The 21,802-nt window shown below is 39.3% G+C and overlaps 1 protein-coding gene across 2 annotated transcripts in view; it reads right to left on the reverse strand.

Moving 5' to 3' along the window:
- SLC35F4 (solute carrier family 35 member F4) overlaps window positions 1–21,802 on the reverse strand; it is a 147,292-nt gene that overhangs the window by 1,874 nt on the left and 123,616 nt on the right. For both annotated transcript variants that reach the window (XM_026670072.2, XM_087952415.1), the window contains exons 3-6: window positions 18,481–18,781; window positions 15,281–15,500; window positions 7,733–7,858; window positions 302–494 (exon numbers count right to left, since the gene is read on the reverse strand). In XM_026670072.2, the coding sequence (XP_026525857.1) occupies window positions 302–494; window positions 7,733–7,858; window positions 15,281–15,500; window positions 18,481–18,781 (840 nt within the window). The remainder of the gene's footprint in view (window positions 1–301; window positions 495–7,732; window positions 7,859–15,280; window positions 15,501–18,480; window positions 18,782–21,802) is intronic.

Consider the following 21,802-nt stretch of genomic DNA (forward strand, 5'->3'; position numbering starts at 1 on the left):
AAACAGGAGAAACTGTTGGTTGGAGGTAGTTAGTACACTAACAGAGTAGACACGCCACCACTCCCTCTCCAAACCCATCATGAGATGGGCAGTAAATACATTTGATAAATAAATAAACTTTCCTCCTCTAAAATTCTCTCCTATTTGAAAAGATGTCCAGAAATGTATGCAGTTGGATTTAATGAAAAGGCTAGATTTTCTTATAAACTGGCAAAGAGTAAACTAAAATTATCCAAAGATTCTGCTGCAAATAAAGTTGAAAGAAGCACTGGGATATTGAAACATTTGCTCAGACACATACCCAGCCAGAGGCCTGCAATTCCACACAGAAAGCCCCACGGTACAGCTGAAAATGGTGACCAGTATTCCACTTTGGTAAAGTACAAAATGATGGGAGTGATGGAAAGGAAAATCAAGTTGAAGAAGCCAAGGGTAGAGATGAAGTGAGCAGCTTCACCAAAGTTGGCAGTTCCCAGAAACATCTTAAACAAAACCTAAGAAGAAAAAAGGAGAACAATTGAGCATACCACAAGGTGTCTATGGAGATTCTCAGTCATCCAGGTCATGGTTGTCCCAAAGGTAACTGGACTTTCTTGTTTTTCTTTCTTTCTCTTGAAAAAGCACCCTTGGGACAATACCATGAGGTATATGCAGAAATGCTCTCAGTGGAACCACATGGCAGGGATCCATTGTTAGAAAGTCCAGGTTCAGCTATCCACTTTGACTAAGACTTTGCTTGTAGCTCTGGATTGCTTGGATTTACAAAGACTGATCTTCAGATCCATCTTTGGCCTTACACTTTCTCACTTGTTTCCACAATGATGAATCATTGGATCTTAGGAGGTTAAGAAAAGTGTATGTTTAGGTACGTCATACTGAAGTCCGGGGCTCACTTGCCTGAGACAAAGCCTAGACAAAAGCAACTGAATTACTTTTATCATCTGCAACCTGGTACCAAAGGCTTTGCCAGCTTGGAGTTATTGAAGATGTAAACCAAACCACCTTGAAAACCCAGCAAGGATCTGCTAAAGAATTATGTGACATGCGCATAACAATGCAAAAACAATGTTTTCTCCAACCACCTCAACTTGAAGTGAGTTGTTCTCATCATACTGATCACTGGGATAATTAAATCTTTAAGTATTAAATGTGCTTTTATATAGCATCTAATTTGGGCCTCAGGGTTGGCAACAGCCATCTGTGATGACCCGGAGTGTAACACAAATGTAACAAAATCCAAAACGTTAATAAATGTCCTTTAATGCCTCCAACTTGGCCCCACTGTTCAATAATTCTCAGTTGAAGATAAAGTTTATTCAAAAATAGTATTTAAAAGAAAGCAATACAGTCCAAACTTAATGAACAGATAGAAATAAAAAACCCAAAACAAACGACAATGAAGGAAATTCTACAACAGACCAGGATAAGTAATTACCAACTTCAAAGAGATAACAAGGCACAGTCTGTTGGAAGGATGCCAACCAAGATAACTTCAGCCCAAAATAAAACATGCTTTGCTTCTGGCAACGCTGTGTTTCAACCATCTCTCTTATATACTATTCTCCCCAGCTGTAACCAATGAGGGGGATCAGGGCCGTTTCCTCTCTCGTAAGCCAAATTGTTTCCTTCTCCGTTCCTCCCTGCATGTCTTAGGATGAAGAGGGGATGGGCCTGGTTCTTCCTCTGACTGCCCAGCTGGCCTCTGCCCTTCCCAGCCTCCTCCACAACCTCTGGAGCTACACCTCTACTCCCTGTCGGCTGTTCCTCCTCTCCCTCAGCGTCTGACTCTGACAAGGGCGCTCTTATGCAGTTTATTAAGTTGGCAATGGGCCTACTGAAATGGGATCAACACATGCTGCTGTATTATTTATATTTATATCCTTCTGCGTCTCAGAGGGCTGATGGTTTGATTTGGTGTATTATTTTTACTGATGTAGAGCAGGGATCTCCAAGCAAAGCTGGCTGGGGAATTCTGGGAGTTGAAGTCTGCCAGGCTTAAAGTTGCCAAGGTTGGAGACCCCTGATGTAGAGCATTGTGGGCTGTGTGCAAAAGGGGCATACATACAGTCAATTTATCAGAAGAGCAGGATTTTGGCAACTGTTATTTATAGCTTGCTAATCTCAATGATTGCTTACTGCTGAGTGCTTTTCATAAGCTGTCTCTGAAAAGCCTTCTGAATTTTCAAATGGTATAAGATTGTGGCAAGACTTAGATGCACAGAAGGCATTTGATAATGTGAATTGGCAATTCATGTTGTTACTGCTGGAACAGATGGGCTTTGCTGGAAAATTTATTCAAGCAATAGAAGCTATATATCATAAGCACACGGCAAAGGTAATGATAGAGGGAGAACTGACAGACTCTATTGATATAAGAAAAGGAACAAGACTAGGGTGCCCACTGTCACCTCTGTTGTTTGTGTTAACTTTGGAAGTACTAAATAGAAATATTAGAGATGAAAAGAATATAAAAGGGATGAAAATTAAAAAGGAAGAATTTAAGTTGCAAGCATTTGCAGATGATCTGGTTTTTATTCTAGAAGACCCACTAGAAACAACATCAAAATTGATAGAAAAGATAAAGACATATGGATAGGTAGCTGGTTTGAAAATAAATAAAGATAAGACAAAGATCTTGACAAAGAATATGCTATTGAGGCAAAAGGAAGAACTGGCAGACCTATTGAAAATTCAGGTTACGAATAAGATCAAGTACTTGGGGATATACTTGACAGCAAGATGCAGTACACTAAAAGAAAATAATTATATCAAACTTAAACAGCAGATAGCGCTAGATTTGGCGAAATGGGAAAATTTACAACTGTCATTAATAGGGAGAATATCAACAATCAAGATGAATATATTACCCAGAATTTTATATTTGTTTCAGACAATTCCAATTAGGCTTGGAAAAGACTATTTTGAAGGTTTAAATAAAATTGTGTTGAAATTTATATGGCAAGGTAAGAAAGCGAGAATAAAGTTAAAATTTTTGCAAGATGCTAGAATAAGAGGAGGATTTGGTTTGCCTAATTGGGAGTTGTATTACCAAGCTACAAATTTGACGTGGGTTAAGGAATGGATAACATTAAGAAATACTAGATTGTTGACATTAGAAGGACATGATCTGTTGTTGGGGTGGCATGCTTTTTTATGGTATAAAGCAGGGATCCCCAACCTTTTTGTACCAGGGACCAGTTTCAAGCACAACTTTTTCAAGGACCGGGGAGAGAATTGAGTTTGGTGGTTTGCTTGCAGACGTTTCATTACCTGATTAGGTAACATCTGGTGTTGTTACCTAGTCGGGTAATAAAACGCCTGCCAGCAAACCACCAAGTTCAGGAGCGCCGGCCCTGCCTCCCTCAGCCCCATCCCTCAGGTGTCTCCCTCCCTCCCTCAGGTGTCTGCCTGTTCTCTCTCAGTCGCTCTCTCGCTGCTCCACCAGCCCAGGAAGAAACTGCTTCAAAGAAGCCGGGGGTGGCTTTTCCTGTCGCCGCAGCTCCTCCGCGCCTGCTTACCCCACCCCGCCCGCCCCGCGTGCGGTTCAATCCACAGTGCTCCATTCTGCCTGCCTGCCTGCCTTCTTCGCTTCAGAGCAGCTTCGGATGATAAAAAGAGGCGAATAGTTATTATTCTCAGCCGAAGCTGCTCAGAAACGAAGAAGGCAGGCAGGCAGGCAGAACGGGCACTGAATTGAACGCGCTGGTGGGCGGGTGGGGGTGACCGGGCGCTGGAGGAGCTGCAGCGACAGGAAAAGCCCCCCGGCTTTGAAGCAGTTTCTTCCTGGGCTGGTGGAGCAGCGAGAGAGCGACTGAGAGAGGAACGAGGCGGCAGGAAACCGAAGCCGCTGAGCCAGAGAGCAGGACAGGCTTCGGTTGCTTCCTCCCTCCCCTTCTTTCATTTGTGTCCTTGATCCCCGATCCCAGCAGCATTCACCGAAGGGAAGAAAGCCGCCATTTTTTTTAAAAAAAATTCTTTGCGGCCCGGTACAGAGTGCTCCACGGACCGGTACTGGTCCACGGCCCGGTGGTTGAGGACCCCTGGTATAAAGGAACTAAAACACAGGGGTATTTTAGAAGACATTATATACAGGAGTCTCTGTGGTTAAATTGGGAGAAGATTAAAAGACAATGTTATTTGAAAATTCCAGTCTGGTTATCGACTATTGAAGCATTTTCTTATCCTATAATATACAAAAAGGAACAAACAGTTAGATATGGTGAAATATTGAATGAAAAGGGTGAACTTAAATCTATACAAAAACTAGAGGAACAAGGTATAAAGATGAATTGGTTTTCATATGTGCAAATACATTCAAGGTATGACAAAGATTTTAATACAGAAGGTTTCTATGATAAACTGACTGATTTAGATAAGATTTTGACTGGTACCGATGAAAAGGTGATTAAAAAATTGTATGGATATGTATTAGAAATTAAACTAGAAGAAGAACAAGTTAAAGAAACTATGATTGCTTGGGGAAGAATTTTGGATATGGGATTGATCTAGAGAAATGGCAAAAATTGTGGTCTCAAAATTATAAAATGACAATGTCAACAGCATATAAAGAAAATTTGTATAAGATGTTTTACAGGTGGCATTTTCCCCTGACAAGAATAGCAAGAATGTTCAAGAATAAATCCGAAAAATGTTGGAAATGTCATCAGACACCTGGCTCATATTACCATATGTGGTGGACTTGTGCGGATGCTAAAAAATACTGGACTAAAATCCACACGTGGTTGGAAAAAATGACATAAAACCATATAGATTTGAAACCAGAGATATTTTTATTGGGAATTTTACCTGAAATATATAGTAAAGACTTGAAATACCTGATTGTAAATGTATTAACAGCGGCTAGGATTGTATTAGCTAAAAACTGGAAAAATGAGAAACTACCATCACAGGAGGAAATTATTAAGAAAATATTGGAATGTGCTGAAATGAGCAGATTGACATTTGAAATTAGAGAACAGGATGATAAACAATTTTATAAAGTTTGGGATCTATTCTATCAATGGTTAGACAATAAAGTATAGTAACGAAATATGTAGACTTTTAGAAAATACTAAATATATAAAGATGTATTCTTTTTTTATTATATCTACAAAATGTTTTTAGGATACATTTGGGATGATAATATGAATTGTCACAAAATAAATTAAGTAAAATATGATTATTTTCCAAAGCATGAATGAATAAAAGTATAGTCAAATGATTGATTAATAATGATACCAATGTATTTAATATTGGATTGAAAATATGAGATCATATACAATGTAATTGTAATTGAAGACTACGAAATGGAAGCACAAAACAATTTGTAAACCAACCGGCACACTGTATGTACATATATGGAAGATGGCCTGATGTTTTTATGTTTTGTTTGTTTATGTTTGTTTTAAAAACCAATAAAAATAAAAAAATAAAAAGATTGTGGCAAGACTGTGGAGTCCTTGGTGTTCTCTGAGCTTAGTGATTTGTAGAGATTTTATTACCAGACTAGGTACTGGTATTAAAAAGGAGTGAAGTTTGCTCTCTGTTTATATAAAGGAGTTTGCCCTGCCAGTGTTCATAGGAGTGTTGTTTTCTACTGGGTAGTTCCTTGATTAGAGTACAGGAAGCCCTCAATTTATGACCACCATTTGAGCCCCAAATTTGGGTTGCTAAGCGAGACAGTTGTTAAGTTCGTTTTGCCCCATTTTACGACCTCTCTTGCTACAGTGAATCTGGCTTTCCCATTGACTTTGCTTGTGAGAAAGCTGCAAAAGGTCATCACGTGGCCCCAGGACCCTGCAACCGACATAATTACATGCCAGTCACCAAGCGTCTCAATTTTGATCACGTGACCATAGGGATGCTACAATGTGAATAACGGCCATACGTCACTTTTTTTAAGTGATGTTGTAACTTGTCATGGTCACTAAATGAATGGTTGTAAATTGAGGACTACCTCCACTGTTTACTGCTGGATTTAATTCCCTGCTTATATGAGTGTTGACTGCTGCCAAGGTGGTGTTCTAGTGCTTTTGTTTCCTTTTTAGGTTGTTTTATGATCTCCTTTGAATAGTGTATAAATGGGGCTTATCTCTATGTGTCTATTGATAGCTGGTTTATTTGAATGCCAAGCTTCCAGGAATTCCCAACTGTTTTTGGATTGAGCTTGGTTTCCAAGTGGAAACTATGGTTAAGTTTATCCATGTGTGGTGAAATTAAGGTTCATCATTTATTTTTATTTATTTATTTATTTGATTTGCCAATTGTTTACAAGATAATAAGTATAAGTGTATACATAGTTGTGAATACATGAAATGGGTACATATAAGAATGTCTTCTCTCTGCTAGTTGGTGTTCATGGATGTGTTCTGCTAGCTTTCTGCCTATTGGTTCTACACAGTGACTGTTACAGTCCTTACCTAGTGTGTTGTACAAATGATTAGGCTGTTGTTTACTACTAGATTGGTTTGTTGGTTGCTTATTTGATTAAGGATAGGACTGCCATACATCAAAGGCATCTCAGAAACAGCTAACAGAAGAAATAACATGCCCATCAACACTGGCAGGGCAAGCTACTATATATAAACAGAGTGCAAACCCCACTCCCTTCCAACACTGGAGATGTTACCTAGTTTGGTAATGAAACATCTACAAGCAAACAACCAAACTTAGAGGGCATATAGGACTCCATAGTTCAATCCTGAGCCATATACGTTCTCATCTATTGATATTGTGACAGGAATTAGAACAGGAAATCATTGGAAGCCACAATCAGATCTGAATTAATTACCTTTTCTCCTTCAGGAAATATTTTACATTTTTATGGGCTTTTACTAGATATTACTGCTCTCAAATACATTCCTGATTCCTGCAATGTTGATGCAGTCATTTGTTTCATATATTTGTTTTCAATTAATCGACTGGCTGTGCATTTGCTTTTTATTTACAATGTTAAAATCTATGATAAATTAATTAGTATAACCTAGTAAAAAAAGCAGTATGGAAATTATTTGTCACTATTTGGGTCATGATGGAAAACAGTTAGGACTACATCATGAATGTTCATTTGGTGAAAGGAATTTTTTTTTCCCTCTTCTTTTTAAGAGGGCAATGTCAGAATTTATAATTCAAGTTTTGTGTGTGCACTGGTTTGAAACGGCAGAAAACTGTAATATCAATTTTGGACAATTGTACCCTGAAATCAAACGAGTTTCTGAGGAGCACAAGAATGGAGCTGAACTTCTACAGGCTGAGTTAACTTACCTTTATTTTAGAAGAAATAGTTCTGATTTAAACTAAAAGATAATTGGAGAGATTAGTAAAACATAGAATCATTCAGAAACCCCAAGATCTCCTGGGGAATCTCAGCAGGGTGACAGAGAGATCATTCCTGAAAACTCCCCACTTTCATTGAAAATATTACCCTTAGCTTTCAAGCTAAGGTTTTGCTTGTGTGTCACAATTGAATGCCATAAAATGCTGGCATATAAAATAAGAGGAAACTCATGGATGCTAATCTTGTTGCTGTAGAATAATAGAGATTTCATTAAGACTTGATAAAGGGAAGCCAAGCCGAATCCTTGGAGGCCACTACATAATTATCTAGCTGTAACTTTCTTCAAGTGCTCAGAATGTGAATTAAGCAACCATGAGCATTGTTTTAAAACCCATCTTGCTTTGTTCGTCTATGCATGCATTTAAAAAAGGATTAAATGGTAAGAAAAAGACCTACCTTATATAGCGCAGAGGTCGAGGCAGATCCAACTGCATATGCAACACCAACAATTGAATCGCCATGGAAACCATCTGCATAGGCCATCATAACAATTCCAGTGATGGCCATTATTGCGGCAACTATCTGTGTAATCCAAAAGGAAAGACATGTAGAAGGACTTTATTACGTGGAAAGAGCCATGATGAGATGAGTGTTGCGTGTGAGAGATATTAAAATGATTTGGGGACATGGAATGGGAACATAATACTACAACAGTCATGCAAGTTATGTATCTCCCAGAGAGGGACTGTACAGCAACCTTGTTCTCTTTTCTTGAAAATCAAAAGGATTAATTCTTAGATTACTTTAGACCGAAGCCCATTCAAGCAGAATTACTTCACAATCAGATTAGTTTGTTTCACAGGTTGACAGCCATAAACTTTAGCTTGGTCACTGTTGTGTAGTCAGAGAAATTATAGCTCTATGGAGTAAGATTCAAAACACGAAACAGCCAGGTTCATTCATCAGCAAAATGCAACAGTGGAATAAACTTCAGCTTGTTTCTCGGGAGGCAGAGTGAAAAAACTACCAAATTCCAATGGTTCTAGTGCTATGTAAAATGATTATGAGTCTGGTGCTTCCTAATACTTTGGGACAGTCTTTCTCAACCTTGGCAACTTTAGGATGTATGGATTTCAACTCCCAGAATTCCCCAACCATCATTGCGGGCTGGAGAATTCTGGGAGTTAAAAGTCTACACATCTTAAAGTTGCTAAGTTTGAGAAACATTCCTAGAATTCTGATCAGGCACAGCCATTATCTGTATAGGCTGAGAATTCTGGGATTTGTCATTTGGTGAAATGTTCAGGTTGGGGAAGCCTGTATGAAACCACAATTTAATAGTATACAAGTGACCCAACTTCAGCTAATTGTGGTGATGTTACCAGTTAGATAATGCAACATCTCCAAGCAAATAACCAAACTCCATCAAGGACTCCACAGCCAATTCTATTTCCTCAACTCAATGTGTTTATATCACTGAGACGTGGTGGCGCAGTGATTAGAATGCAGTAGTGCAGGCTAACTCTGCCCACTGCCAGGAGTTTGATCCTGACTGACTCAAGGTTGACTCAGCCTTCCATCATTCTGAGATTGGTAAAATGAGGACCCAGATTTTTGGGGAGAATATACTGACTCTGTAAACTGCTTAGAGAGTGCTGATATAAGTCTTAGCGCTATTTATATCATGCTAGGACCATACAACATACTGGAGGATGCTAAAATGAAGTTGGGTAATTTGTACTGTATACAGTAGTTCAGTACATAATTAGGACTGAGTTACAATCTTAGCATGTTATATGATTCTTAGACATAGCATATTTATGTGAATGAAGCAACTGTGTTCTATTAGAATCCAATATATTCTGTGAATTCACCCAAAGAGTGCTGATCAATTGATCAAATTCAATACAATAGAGCTCTGTGTCATTAATTCAAATGTCCATACTCAGTTAAACCCAGTAATAATGGCAATGGTCTTTAAAACAAAGCCTGGATAAGTTACTGCAGAGAGCTGAAAGGGCAACCTGTTCCTACTTCCCTTTACTGATTCAAGCTCTTACTATCTATCATCATTTTATTTCTGGCAGAAACCCACAAGGGAAAAAAAATCGTAAGGAAGATTTTTTAAAAATCTCTAGAAAACCTCACTTGCCACCTTTAGTCTCTCTCTCTCTCTCTTCCTCCTTCCCTCCCTCCCCCCCTCCAAACACATATATTTTCCTCCAGCTTCTATTTTATAAAGCTTTGCTACATAGTGCCTAATACAATGTTTCTGTAATCTCAAAAGTAATACTTTAATACCCCAATTTGGTGTCAAACACTGATCATATCACCTAGGAAATGTTTGGGAATGAAGATATTAGAGGCTGTCAGTGCAATTTACCTCCATTTTACCTATCACACACACTTAAATCATTTTTCAGCTTTACAAAAACCTTTGTATTCTATGCAATATATCACATTTTGGAGATATTGAAGGATGTATGAAACAGCTTATGAATTGAGCAGCAAATATTATTTTCAGTTTTTAAAAGAAAGATCTAGCTTTAGATACTTGCACACAAACTACCCCTAGTACACACCAGCATTAAAATAAGCTTTAAGAACTGCTATGTATTTTACCTCCCAGCACTAGTTATTAAAATTTATACATCAAATTAGAGTTTGTCTCTACTAATTAATTAACTGCAGGTTTTGTTGATTAATCCACGGATGAAACCAATTCAGGTTTGTCCAATTTACTTTTCTCTTTAATGAACACTCCTATGAATTAGATGAAGGGGATACAGAAATGTAAGGTTTGCACTATGAACTGAAGGAACGTATTTCATACGCAGAAGGAACAGACTTTCTTTGAATTCTAATAAAAACGATGGGAGCTGGGATTAAAAGCAGGTCCTTTAAGTTTGACTCTCTTCTTCCACAAGCAGATTTCCCTCATACAAAACATGGAATAGATTAAGTTAACAATCCAAACCACAGAGTGTCACACTTAAAGGGCAAGTGAAAAAGATGTAGCAAGTTTTTGAAAGCTGCTATGTGTCAGGTGAGTTAAGAAATAACTCATTTCAGTGGAGCCCAACAAATTTAAGCTGTTGTTTTCAATTTAAAAAAACCCTTGCTGCTACTGTCACCATCCTAGTAAATCATGTTCTATGAACCTTGAAGCACTTTTGCGCCCTACAAATGCTTCAACTCAGAGGAATGCAAAGCATGCTACTTTCAATGTCAAGTTACAAGTTTTTGTGTAGGAATTTTGAGCTCAATGCTAGTTTATAATTCCACACCTAGCTAGTTTCCGGACGGAAATCCATTGAACAGACTAGCAGGTTTATTTTGGAAAGTCCTCTGAGTAGAACCTGAGTAGACTTTTCTGAAAATGGACAATACTGCCTTTGGTTTGTAATTCATTGCTATGTGCGCTACACAAAATGGTAGCCGAGGCATGGGTTGTCTTCATATAGAAAATTGCCTCTTTAGTTGCTTCTACATGTGAGGAAGTTGAGGGGCGACTTTCTCACTTTGAGAATGTGGGTGCATTTATTGGCCTAATGAGCTGCCCCATCACTAAAATCACAGTAATGTGTGTCCATAATACTTCTTTCAAAATGTGGGGCTTTATGTGTTCATTTAATTGATATTTTGCACGTAATTTTGCACCTAAGCAGCTCTCCCTTTTTTGTATATGTCTGTCAACTGTCTGTCCTAGTCTCTGCAGTTTTCTTGGCAAGATTTTTCAAAAACGGTTTGCCATTGCCTCCTTCCTAGGACTGAGATAAAGTATCTGCTCCCCCCAGCTGGGTTCATGCGTAAGATGAGGTTTGTAGCCCAGTAGCTACAAAGTATAGCCTAAACCACTATACAAACCTGTCTCTCTTGTCTGTCCCTAATTGCCCAGAAATCAACTAATGCAAGGATTTTCAAACTTGACAAGTTTAAGACTTGTGAACTTCAACTGCCAGAATTCCTGAGCTAACATGACTGGAGGAAGGATTCTGGGAGTTGAAGTCCACAAGTCTTAAAGCTGTCAAGTTTGAAGACCCCTGAACTAATGGAAGTAACATAGGTAGACATTTATTTATTTATTTATTCATTCATTTATATCCCGCTGTTATTATTTTCACAAACTCAAGGCGGCAAACCTATCCAACACACTTCCCTCCTCCTATTTCCCCCATAACAACAATCACCCTGTGAGGTGATTTGGGGCTGACAGAGAGTGATGTCTTTCATGGCTAAGGTAGGACTTGAACTCATAGTTTCTTGCTTTCTAGCCTGATGCCTTATCCACTAGACCAAACTGGCTCCCTTATTAGTGATTAATAAAATAACAATGATTATAAGTCCAGTTTTGAACTATGTCCAGGAGAGATCACCAGTACTATATAGATCTATTTGGACTACTATGTGCTCAAATCACTAACCAGGAGCTCTGAGATGGGAGAAGTCTGAGAAAGTGAGTAGCTAACTTTTAAGTGACTCAGCCTAGCAGGAAGATCAGAGCTCAGAGCTTTTGCTTTGGAAAAATTTTAGCTCGGCCCTGGCGTAGCCAGATAAAATGGTAAAATCCAGTTAGCCCTGGGGACCCACTAATTAAATATTAAACTTGTCAATATCAGATTCTTAGTCTTTAACTGAGAATGTCCATAAATGCAAAAGGCCTGCCATCAATTTGATCAGATTCTGTCTCCAAATAATAAATGGATTACTAGAGAATTATATAACAGCCCAATTACAAACAAATTCTATTGATATCAACACAGAGAACAAATATTTGGAAAGAACTGATCCTGTTTCGTTTCAATCAATAGCCTCAATTAAAGATTTGCTTTGGCACTGATTGGATATTGTTAGAATTTATTCTCCATTCCACCAGATATTATTACTCAATACAATTCAATTGCTGAAATAGTTGTAGCAAAACTGGAGCTAAAATGATGGTCCATGCAGACAAGATTAATACAATTGGCAACAGCAGCTTTGTATTTACTGAAAAGTAAAGATGTCCTGAACATGAACCCAACTCCTGATCACTGCATCCATGCAGTGTTACCGAAGTGATTTCCAACTGATTTCCCAGTCTAGAAAATAGATCTGGAATTCCCAGGTAATAACCAGGGCCAGACTGCCTTAGCTTTTGAGATAAATCCAAAGTGATTAACTGCTGACTTTTAATCATGTATTACAATGCTTAAAGAGAATATTGGATAGGACTCCCCAAAAGTGAACATTTTATTTTCATGCTATGCTTGGGAAAACAAGAACACGATCCTCTTATAGGTCTGCAGCAGCAATTTTACCTGGCATATTTAAAGGCTAGTCTTTTCTCAATGAAATATGGGGCCCGCCCTCCAATATCTTCCTGATATCAGTAAGCATTTATAATAATGTAATTCCTTGGCTTGGCCTGCTGGTATTACTTCATTTATTTGTTTTATTTTAGAAGGTACCTTATATGCCAATAACAAAATAACCAAGTTGGAAGGGATCTTGAAGTCTTCTAGTCCAACACCAGGGATGGGATCTGACTGATGTAACTACTGGTTCGGTGATTTACATAATTATGTTTTGCTTCATAATTTTGCTTATGTAATTATGCTTCATGCGCATGTGTGTCTGATGCATGCTGCGTGTGTGTGTGAAACATCGTCAGCTGTGCTGCCTGGACAGCTGAGCAGCGCTGCGCGGGGGTGCGCAGCATTTGAAACAGCACTATTTTCCTGCTTTTTCAACCACAGCTGTGCCATGCAGGGCAGCTGAGGTTGAAAAAGCAGAAAATAAAGGACAGGTAAGAGCCCGGGCGGGCAGGTGGGCCAAAACAGCTGCAGACACAGAACTGGTTCGGCATCTGCTGCTCTTCAGAGCTACCGGTTCTATAGAGCCGGACAGAACCGGTAGCATCCCACCCCTGTCCAACACCCTGCTCAAGCAGATATACCATTTCAGACAAATGGTTGTCCAATTTCTTCTTAAAAACGTCTAGTGTTGGAGCATTTGCAACTTCTGGAAGCAAGTTGTTCCATTGATTAATTGTTCTAACTTCAGGAAATTCCTCCTTAGTTCTAGGTTGCTTCTCTCCTTGATTAGTTTCCACCCATTGCTTCTTGCCCTGCCCTCAGGTGCTTTGGAGAATAGCTTGGTTCCCTCTTCTTTGTGGCAGCCCCTGAGATATTGGAAGACTGCTATCATGTCATTCCTAGCCCTTCTTTTCAGTAAACTAGACATGCTCAATTCCTGCAACTGTTCTTCGTATGTTTTAGCCTCCAGTTCCCTAATCATCTTTGTTAAACATTCCACTCACCAAGATTAATTTCCTCTCAGCCCTTTCAGCCAAGTCTTCTTTAAAATGTACCTTTATTTTAATTTCTGCTGGAGAATTCAGCTGAAGAGAATTTGCAGAGGGAAAGTGCTTTTCCTTCAAGTGAATTTAATGGACAAGAGTCTTTCCCTCTCAGCCACCCTGACATTCTTAATATAGAGACCTGGAGTGCCAGTTATCATAATTTATAATGCTCTTGTTTGCCAGTTAAAGATAGAAAGGTCCTTCCCATTTAGAAAGAGTCAGTTTGATCTAGTGGTTAAAGTACCAGGCTAGAAACCCTTGAGACAATGAGTTCTAGTTCTGCCTTAGGCGTGAAAGCCAGCTGGGTGGCTTTGGGTCAGTCCCCACTCTCAGCCCAACCAAACTCATAGGGTTGCTGCAGTGGGGAAAATAAGAGGAGAAAGGAATATTAAGTATGTTCGTCACCTTTAGTTATTTATTTTAAAAAAAATCCTTTATAAATGTAACCTCGTTGAAATTCAAACTATTTCTCCAGACTGTGGCGAAGCCAGCTGCCTAAATTCTGTCGCACGGTCGTAGGAACCAGGATGGAGTTTGCAAACAAGGAAAAGAATAAGCTGCCATTCTTAATCACTTTCATTCAATTCTATGAAATTAAGTAAACAGACTGACATCTGGGATGCAGATGAAAGAGGCCAAAGCTTGCCTTGTCTCTGAGATTAGAAGCAAAGAACTAATCTATTTCCCACCAGAACCGTACTGCAAAATCCACTCTTTTCTTTGTTTCACATAAGTGAATGGGATTGCTGCTCTTATGGGAAAAGTAAAATGCTATGTTTGGGAATGCAAACTGAAAAACAGTTTCTAAATATGGAGCATAATTAAAAATAATAAAATTAAGCACCACTGTTCTACATCCTCCTATTATATTGGCAAAGAATATGAGATATACGAGCCTTAATGTTTCCCTGTAATTCTTCTGTAATAATGTCTCCCACATGAATTCCAAAGCAAGACACGGTATGGAATTATGCATTAATTCTTAATGGATTAATTGCTCGTGGCTGTATTTCACTATCACCATCTGAGGGCAGCATTCAAGAGAACAGAAAACCAAGAAACAGTCATATGAAAAGGTAACCTCATAATGACAGTCTGCTGGACATGAACTCAAGAGATCAGAGGTGGTATTCAGCAGGTTCTGACCAGTTCTGGAGAACCGGTAGCGGAAATTTTGAGCAGTTCGGAGAACCAGCAAATGCCATCTCTGACTGGCCCCGCCCCCATCTATTCTCTGCCTCCTGAGTCTCAGCTGATTGGCTGGGTCTTCTTTTGTTGCCCTGCACAGGAGAATGGAGCTGGAAATCAGGTTAGTAGGCTGGGGAGGGAATAGGATTTTGTGGTAACCTTCCCCCTGGAGTGGGGTGGGAATGGAGATTTTACAGTATCCTTCCCCTGGAGTGGGGTGGGAATGGACATTTTACAGTATCCTTCCCCTGCCACGCCCACCAAGCCACACCCACAGAACCACTGAACCACTTCCAATTCCTTCATTGCCCAGAACCATTTCTGCTAATCCGATAATCCGCTCCCATTTAGAGTACTTACTAGACACTTAACAAAAAAAATGCGTGCTTTGGAACATAATAGTTGTCCTAGAACTCCAAAGTAAATTATGGGCAATGGAAACCCTCATTAACAAAAGCTGTCTAGACCATTACCCTGACACCCATGAACCTGTCTTTCAGGACAATCCACGAGAGAAGGAAGACAAAGGCTTTGTTACAACAGAACAGGGCTGAGACGTCCGTGGCGGTCAGCTTCTTTAGAGCCAGCAGGTATAGGTAGTTTGTCAAAGTCCACAAAATAGAAAAGGGAGCGGTTCTTTTAAGAAAGAGTTTCAGTGTCAGTCCATCATCGCCAAAGATCCGACTACATTCCCTGAGGGGAGAGAAAAAATAATGGAAACTGAACAAGGAGAGATTCAACCTGGAAATAAGGAGAAACTTTCTGACAGTGAGAACAATCAACCAGTGGAACAGCTTGCCCTCGGAAGTTGTGGGAGCGCCATCACTTGAGACCTTCAAGAAGAGACTAGACTGCCATTTGTCAGAAATGGTGTAGGGTCTCCCGCTTGGGCAGGGGGTTGGACTAGATGACCTATAAGGTCCCTTCCAACTCTGATTATCTGTTATCTGATTCCTCATTTGAGGGATACAAGTCTCCTCCCAATATTTTGCTATTTCACAGCAGCATAACTTTTAAGTTTTTAATCTTGCTCTTCAGTCATGCTTCAGAATGGCTGACCAATTATTTTAAAACATGATGATATGCTCACATGTTTTAATTGAATGGCAAGCAGATGGTGCTCTGTCGTAGGCTCCACTCAATCAGAACTTACAATAGAAAGGATTCCCCCCACCACCACCGCAAATGTTTAAAACTAAATTAATTTCCAGAGTCTGATCTGGAAGGGCAAAGTATTTATGTATACAGTAGAATGTGGTAAAGGTGTTTCCAGCTAGGATCTATAAATACTACATCAATCATTATTTACTTTTAGCCATATTTTGCTTGCAGTTATGATCTAAGTGAAAGAAATGGATTCAAGAGGTGATACTAATGGAATTTAAAATATAGCTATCTGAATAATAATTCACATCTAAATATGAAGGCAAATTTGACATTTGATGTAGAGAGTTTCAAATGTGAGAGAAAGATCATATTTTGTCAGAAGTCACTCAGGCTTACTCCCTAGAAATGTTTTTGGGTTTGCAATTTCATGGATTTCCCCCCCCCCCTAAATCTGAATTTACTTATTTGACTTGGGACCGTAGTATTTCCATGTGGGAGAATGGAAAAAGTAAATAGAATACAGGTAGTCCTGAACTTACAACCATTTGTTTAGCGACTGATTTATAATGGCACTGGAAAGTGTGACTTATGACTGGTCCTTGAACCGTTGCAGCACCCCCAAAGTCACATGATCATCTCAGGGTCACATGATCACCATTTGCAACCAACCTTTCCAGCTGGCTTCTGACAAGCAATGGAGGAAGCTGGATTCACTTAACAACTGCAGCAATTTCTTTAACAATCATGGCAAAAACGGACATAAAATCAGGCGCGTTTCATTTAACCATCTTGCTCAGCAATGGAAATTCTGGTCCCAATTTGGGTCGTAAGTCAAGGACTGCCTGTATGCTTGGGTATTCTGCCATTTCTCCTCCCGAACATACATATTGTTTTGGTATTCTGAAAAGGCTGAGAAACTGACTTGAGAAAATGAAGTAAGCACTTACACAGAAACTTTTCCAAAAGGAAGGAAGTGAGGAGGGCAGTATGGCTAGTCTTGAGCAAGAGAGAAATGAACCAAGATGGATTTTGGCCACTTTGGCTTTAAAAGGTTTGTCTATATAACAGTGGCCTAAGGTATAACCATTGAAGGCTTGCCTGTGTCAGCATGGTCCAGGAGAAGATTGGTGGGGAAATAGACTTCATGGAATCCTATCCAAATGGGGTAGTGATTGCATTGTGGCAGCCTATCTGGAATGGAGTGGAGCTCGTATGACATGGGATCATGCTCAAGGGAAACATCTAGGACTAAGTTCCTCAACCTTGGCAACCTAAAGAAGTGTGAGTTTCCTCCCAAAATTTGCTGGCTGGGGAATTCTGGGAGTTGAAGTCTGAAGCTGCCAAGGTTGAGCAGCATTAATCTAGGATAATATCTCGCTAGCGTGCGAATTTGTCATTCAACTTCCCACTCAAGGTACAGCTGTTGATAATTTTCTCCGAATGGGAAAAAAAACAACCAGCAAGCAATTGATCCCTCTTACTTGATTCCCTATTTAATCCTAGTTAAAATATTTAATGGAATTTATTATGTTGTAAAAAATCAAATTCAGCACTATTAAGTAGTATTAAGTAGCTACAATCCTTCAAAGTACCTGATGAAGAATAATCTCTCTGTCATCTGCTACTTTTATACAAGAACACCAGTCCCTGGACTAGACACCTTTTGCATGCAAGTGCTATTTTATCACTGAACGATGATTCCCCTTTTCCTTTAGAGCTTTGGTTTCCAGATGCCAAAATAAGAAAAAGGCTAAAACTTGCCACCTGTCAGACCTGCCACAACTTAAACCTCTAAATAGAAATGATCCTTGGCTCCATTTGTTGAGAAAGGTATAGTTTATTAGAGATCAAGTGCATTGCAGTATTGCAAAGCCAGAACTGAGAATTGTGTGCCAAAATCCCTAAGTCCTACTTTTTCCTCCCTTAACTATCTCTCATTGACCACCCCAGTGTAACCAGTCAGGTTCAGGCAAGATGTTTTTATAATGGTCAGTCCAAGCACGTTTTAGTATACAGCTCTCTCCTTCTTCCAGCTGGTGACCTTGAGGCAGAGTCTCAAGGAGATACAGAACTTACTTTCATTTCCCCCCTTCATTCCTCCTCCTCAGAGTTCATGACAGGATCTCAGCGCAAAGCAGCAAAGCACGAGCAAGCATAAAGTGGCAGCTGACATAGTCTCTAATGTACATACGAACATATTTTTTCAGAAAAGTAATAATAATTGTGTGGATTCATCAAATAATCTAAAACATCTGAATGTTTAAATTTTGGACTTTCTTTTGGATTCCTATTCCATTTTTTGAAACACTTTACTTCATGAAGAGTTCTGGAAAACTCTCTGTCAGCCATGTATTGGGGTTCTTAAACACATTCTTAAAAAAAAGGAGGAGAATTTATTAGATATATACAAGAACGAAAAAATGAGAACACTTTCTGTTCTTTGAACAAGTTGACATTGCTACAACACTTTTCCCCAATTGCTTTTTTCCCCTTGAATGAATAAAAGATGTCAAAGTCTTTTAAGTGACAAGACTAAGTCAAATAGGAAAGACTGCTAGAAACCTACCTGATTTTTTTGATTGGAGACTGCTTTTCCTGGGCAGTTGCAAGATGTCCAGAGTAATAAACGGGGAAAAACATAATATTCCAATTTGTAGAAAACCAAGTCATGAAAAATGGATAATCAAAGTTCTTGTATGTGATTTTGACAATCTGTGTTGTTCCAATCCAAGAGGATGAGACTGACAAAATAATTAGAAATCCCCAGAGAATCTTGAGAAATGTAGATATACAAGACTCACAACGGGTCTGTGTGTGGCTCTCCTGGCTGCTGTTTTCAGCTTGAGTTTGTGTCCCTTCTTCTCCTCCTAGAAACAGAGGCAATGAAGATAATTAAAGAAATGAAGGCTATGTTGGAGACCATGCATTGTCCTGGTGAATGAAAAAGGAAGAATCACAAGAAACTATAACACTTCAAAGTATTGTTAACATCCAGACAAAATGCATTGTTCATGGTGCCAAAAACAGTGGCTTCTGTTTGTGTGAGTTTGGGGGCCTTCTGTTTCAGCACAACTGGAAGATGCCAAGATGGGAAATGCTGGCCAAGTAGATTTCAAGAATTACATGATTTTGTAAATGCTGGTAGACTAGAAGAACATCATATCAGAGTTATGGGATTTTCATATCACTAGTATCTGAGCACCTCCATACAAGTTTCTGTATTATGCACTGTCACAAAAGGGGAACAGAATTGATGTAAATCTTTCCTGCGGTGGAGGGGAGAACTACCTACCTTGAATGCATCTTTTTGACATCACAGTTTGCAGCAACTATTTCTCTTTTCCCATCTATGATGTCAGTTCTTATATTTAATGGGCCCTTAAATAAGACACCCAATGCTGATGTCCATCTTTCCTGAATAAGAGCCATGGGGGCACAGTGATTAAAATGCAGAATTGCAGGCTAATTCTGTCTATTGTCAACAGTTCGATTCTAACTGACTCAAGCTTGACTCAACCTTCCATCCTTCCAGGGTGGGTAAACTTGACATATTCAGCACCTCACATCGAGTTGCCTTTCCAATAATATTCTTCCTTACTGTTGCAAAAAGGATAGTGCATGACAAGTAGAAGGGAATCACAAACCAAGGAGAAGTGGAGGAGCTGCTCACTATTTGTTGCATGTTGAGATCTACCTGCAAAGGTATCATCTGAACAGGAGTTAGAGCTCCTGGAAATCACCTATACTATTACTACTACTACTGTGACAACCTTTCTATGTAAATTGTTTTGTCTAACCATGATGATATACAACTAATTAAATTAATTAATTAGGAACAATTCAACTACAAAGGAATTTTGTATCTGTAAACTGTGTATAAACAGTAGAATACCAATCCCATCAGATCCAGCAGGAGAGGTGTGATCTAGGTCCCATCTACAAGAGAATGACATTGGCAGGACCCAGGAGGAGGGCTTTTTCTGCCCTGGCACTTGCCCTTTGGTACAAGATCAGAGTTGCCCCAACACTATTGGCTTTCTCCAACTCATTAAAAATTTGGCTTTGTCATAAGCTTAGGGCTCTGTTACTGTGGTGTGCCCGTTTCTTGGCTATATTGAATGTGACATGCTGAGAGTGTTCCTGGCTGCAATTTTTATGTTATTTGTGTATTTAATTCTGTTTTTGTCCTCTCGGCTTTCCAGAGTCATGCTTATGCAATAGGCAGCCACATACATTTAATTAATAAATAATCAACTGGTACATAGAGAAAGGGGAAGATTTCTTCCATCAGAAAAACTTTGGGGCCAGCAAACACTGAAATTTAGATTCATTTTCTTCTCATAGCTCACAATAAATTATTTGATTTCTGATCATTCCATAAAACAAAGGATTAATTTATCAGACATTAAATTTCCTAAATTAAAATATTGACTATTTTCATGGGTTCCCTCCTACTGGTATTTGTCTGGTTAGGTATTTGTCTGGTTCTAAGCTATCCCAAATATGGGGGAAAAAATAATACACTTGCATATTTTTTTTTGCTCTTAGCCAGTCAAAATAAATTCAGAGATTAGCAAAAGAGGAATCGTGAGATAAGAGAGTCACAAGGCAAAGGGGAAAAATCACATTTCTACAGCTTTCTCTCTGATTATTATGTTTTTTAAGCCAAAGCCACCAAGGGGGAAAGCTATATTTGAGGGGGGAGACTTTCTTTCTCTGTCATACTAGTGATTTAAGACTGATCTTTCACCAGGATCAAAGAAAAGCTTTTCCCCCAATCTTATTTCTCCTCTTCTCATCATGATCAAGGTAGATAAAGTTAGTGTTATGATGGTAGAATCAAGTTGTTAGTCTGGAGGTAGAATAGAATAGAATAGAATAGAATAGAATAGAATAGAATAGAATAGAATAGAATAGAAGAGAAGAGAATACAGTACAATACAATACAATACAACACAATACAATACAATACAATAAACTGGCCTTAGAGGTCTTCTAGTCCAACCCCTTACTCAGGCAGGAAACCCTGGCCTATACCATTTCAGACAAATGGTTGTCCAATCTCTTCTTCATTGGAAAGCTCCTGTTTGATTCTAATGTGCCCTAATGATGGTGTGGAATTAATGTTTCATCCTGAGGAGGCCTTCTCTTTGTTGGATCTTCTGCGTGCAACTAGTTTGCTATAAACATCTGTCTAAGGCCACATAGTGCATCACTTTTGCCCATTAGTCCTTCTTGCCTACAAAACCCCAGCATAGAAAAGTATGGACAAAGTGGACAATGGTGATCACAACCCAAGAAACAGGGCAGAGGAGGTTTTTCACCCAAAGCACAAATGGACTTGTGATAATCAATCAGGATAGAGCTGGAAAGGGCACTGGAGGTCTTCTAGTCCAACCCCCTGCTCAGGCAGGAGACCCTATTTCATTTCAGACAAGCGGCTGTCCAGTCTCTTCTTAAAGACCTCCAGCGATGAAGCACCTATGATTTCTGAAGGCAGCGATTTCCCTGGTTAATTGTTCTCACTGCTAGGAAGTTTCTCCTTAATTCCAGGTTGCTTCTCTCCTTGATTAGTTTCCATCCATTGTTTCTTGTCCTGCCCTTTGGTGCTTTGGAAAATGAATTGACCCTCTTCTACTTTGTGGCAGCCCCTCAAATACTGGAATACTGCTATCATGTCACTCCTAGTCCTTCTTTTCTCTAGCCTAGCCATACCCAATTCCTGCGACCGTTTTCCATATGTTTTAGTCTCCAGGCCTTTAATCATCTTAAGTTGCTCTTCTCTGCACTTTTGCAAAGTCTCAACATCTTTTTTTGCAGTATTCCAGGCTTGGTCTTACTAAGGATTTATGAAGCAGTACTAATACTTCACGTGCAGGGGTGGGATG

The sequence above is a fragment of the Notechis scutatus genome, chromosome 1 (assembly GCF_049901735.1).
Source record: "Notechis scutatus isolate UNSWTSFEM ecotype Mainland chromosome 1, rNotScu1.2, whole genome shotgun sequence".
Classification (NCBI taxonomy): domain Eukaryota; kingdom Metazoa; phylum Chordata; class Lepidosauria; order Squamata; family Elapidae; genus Notechis; species Notechis scutatus.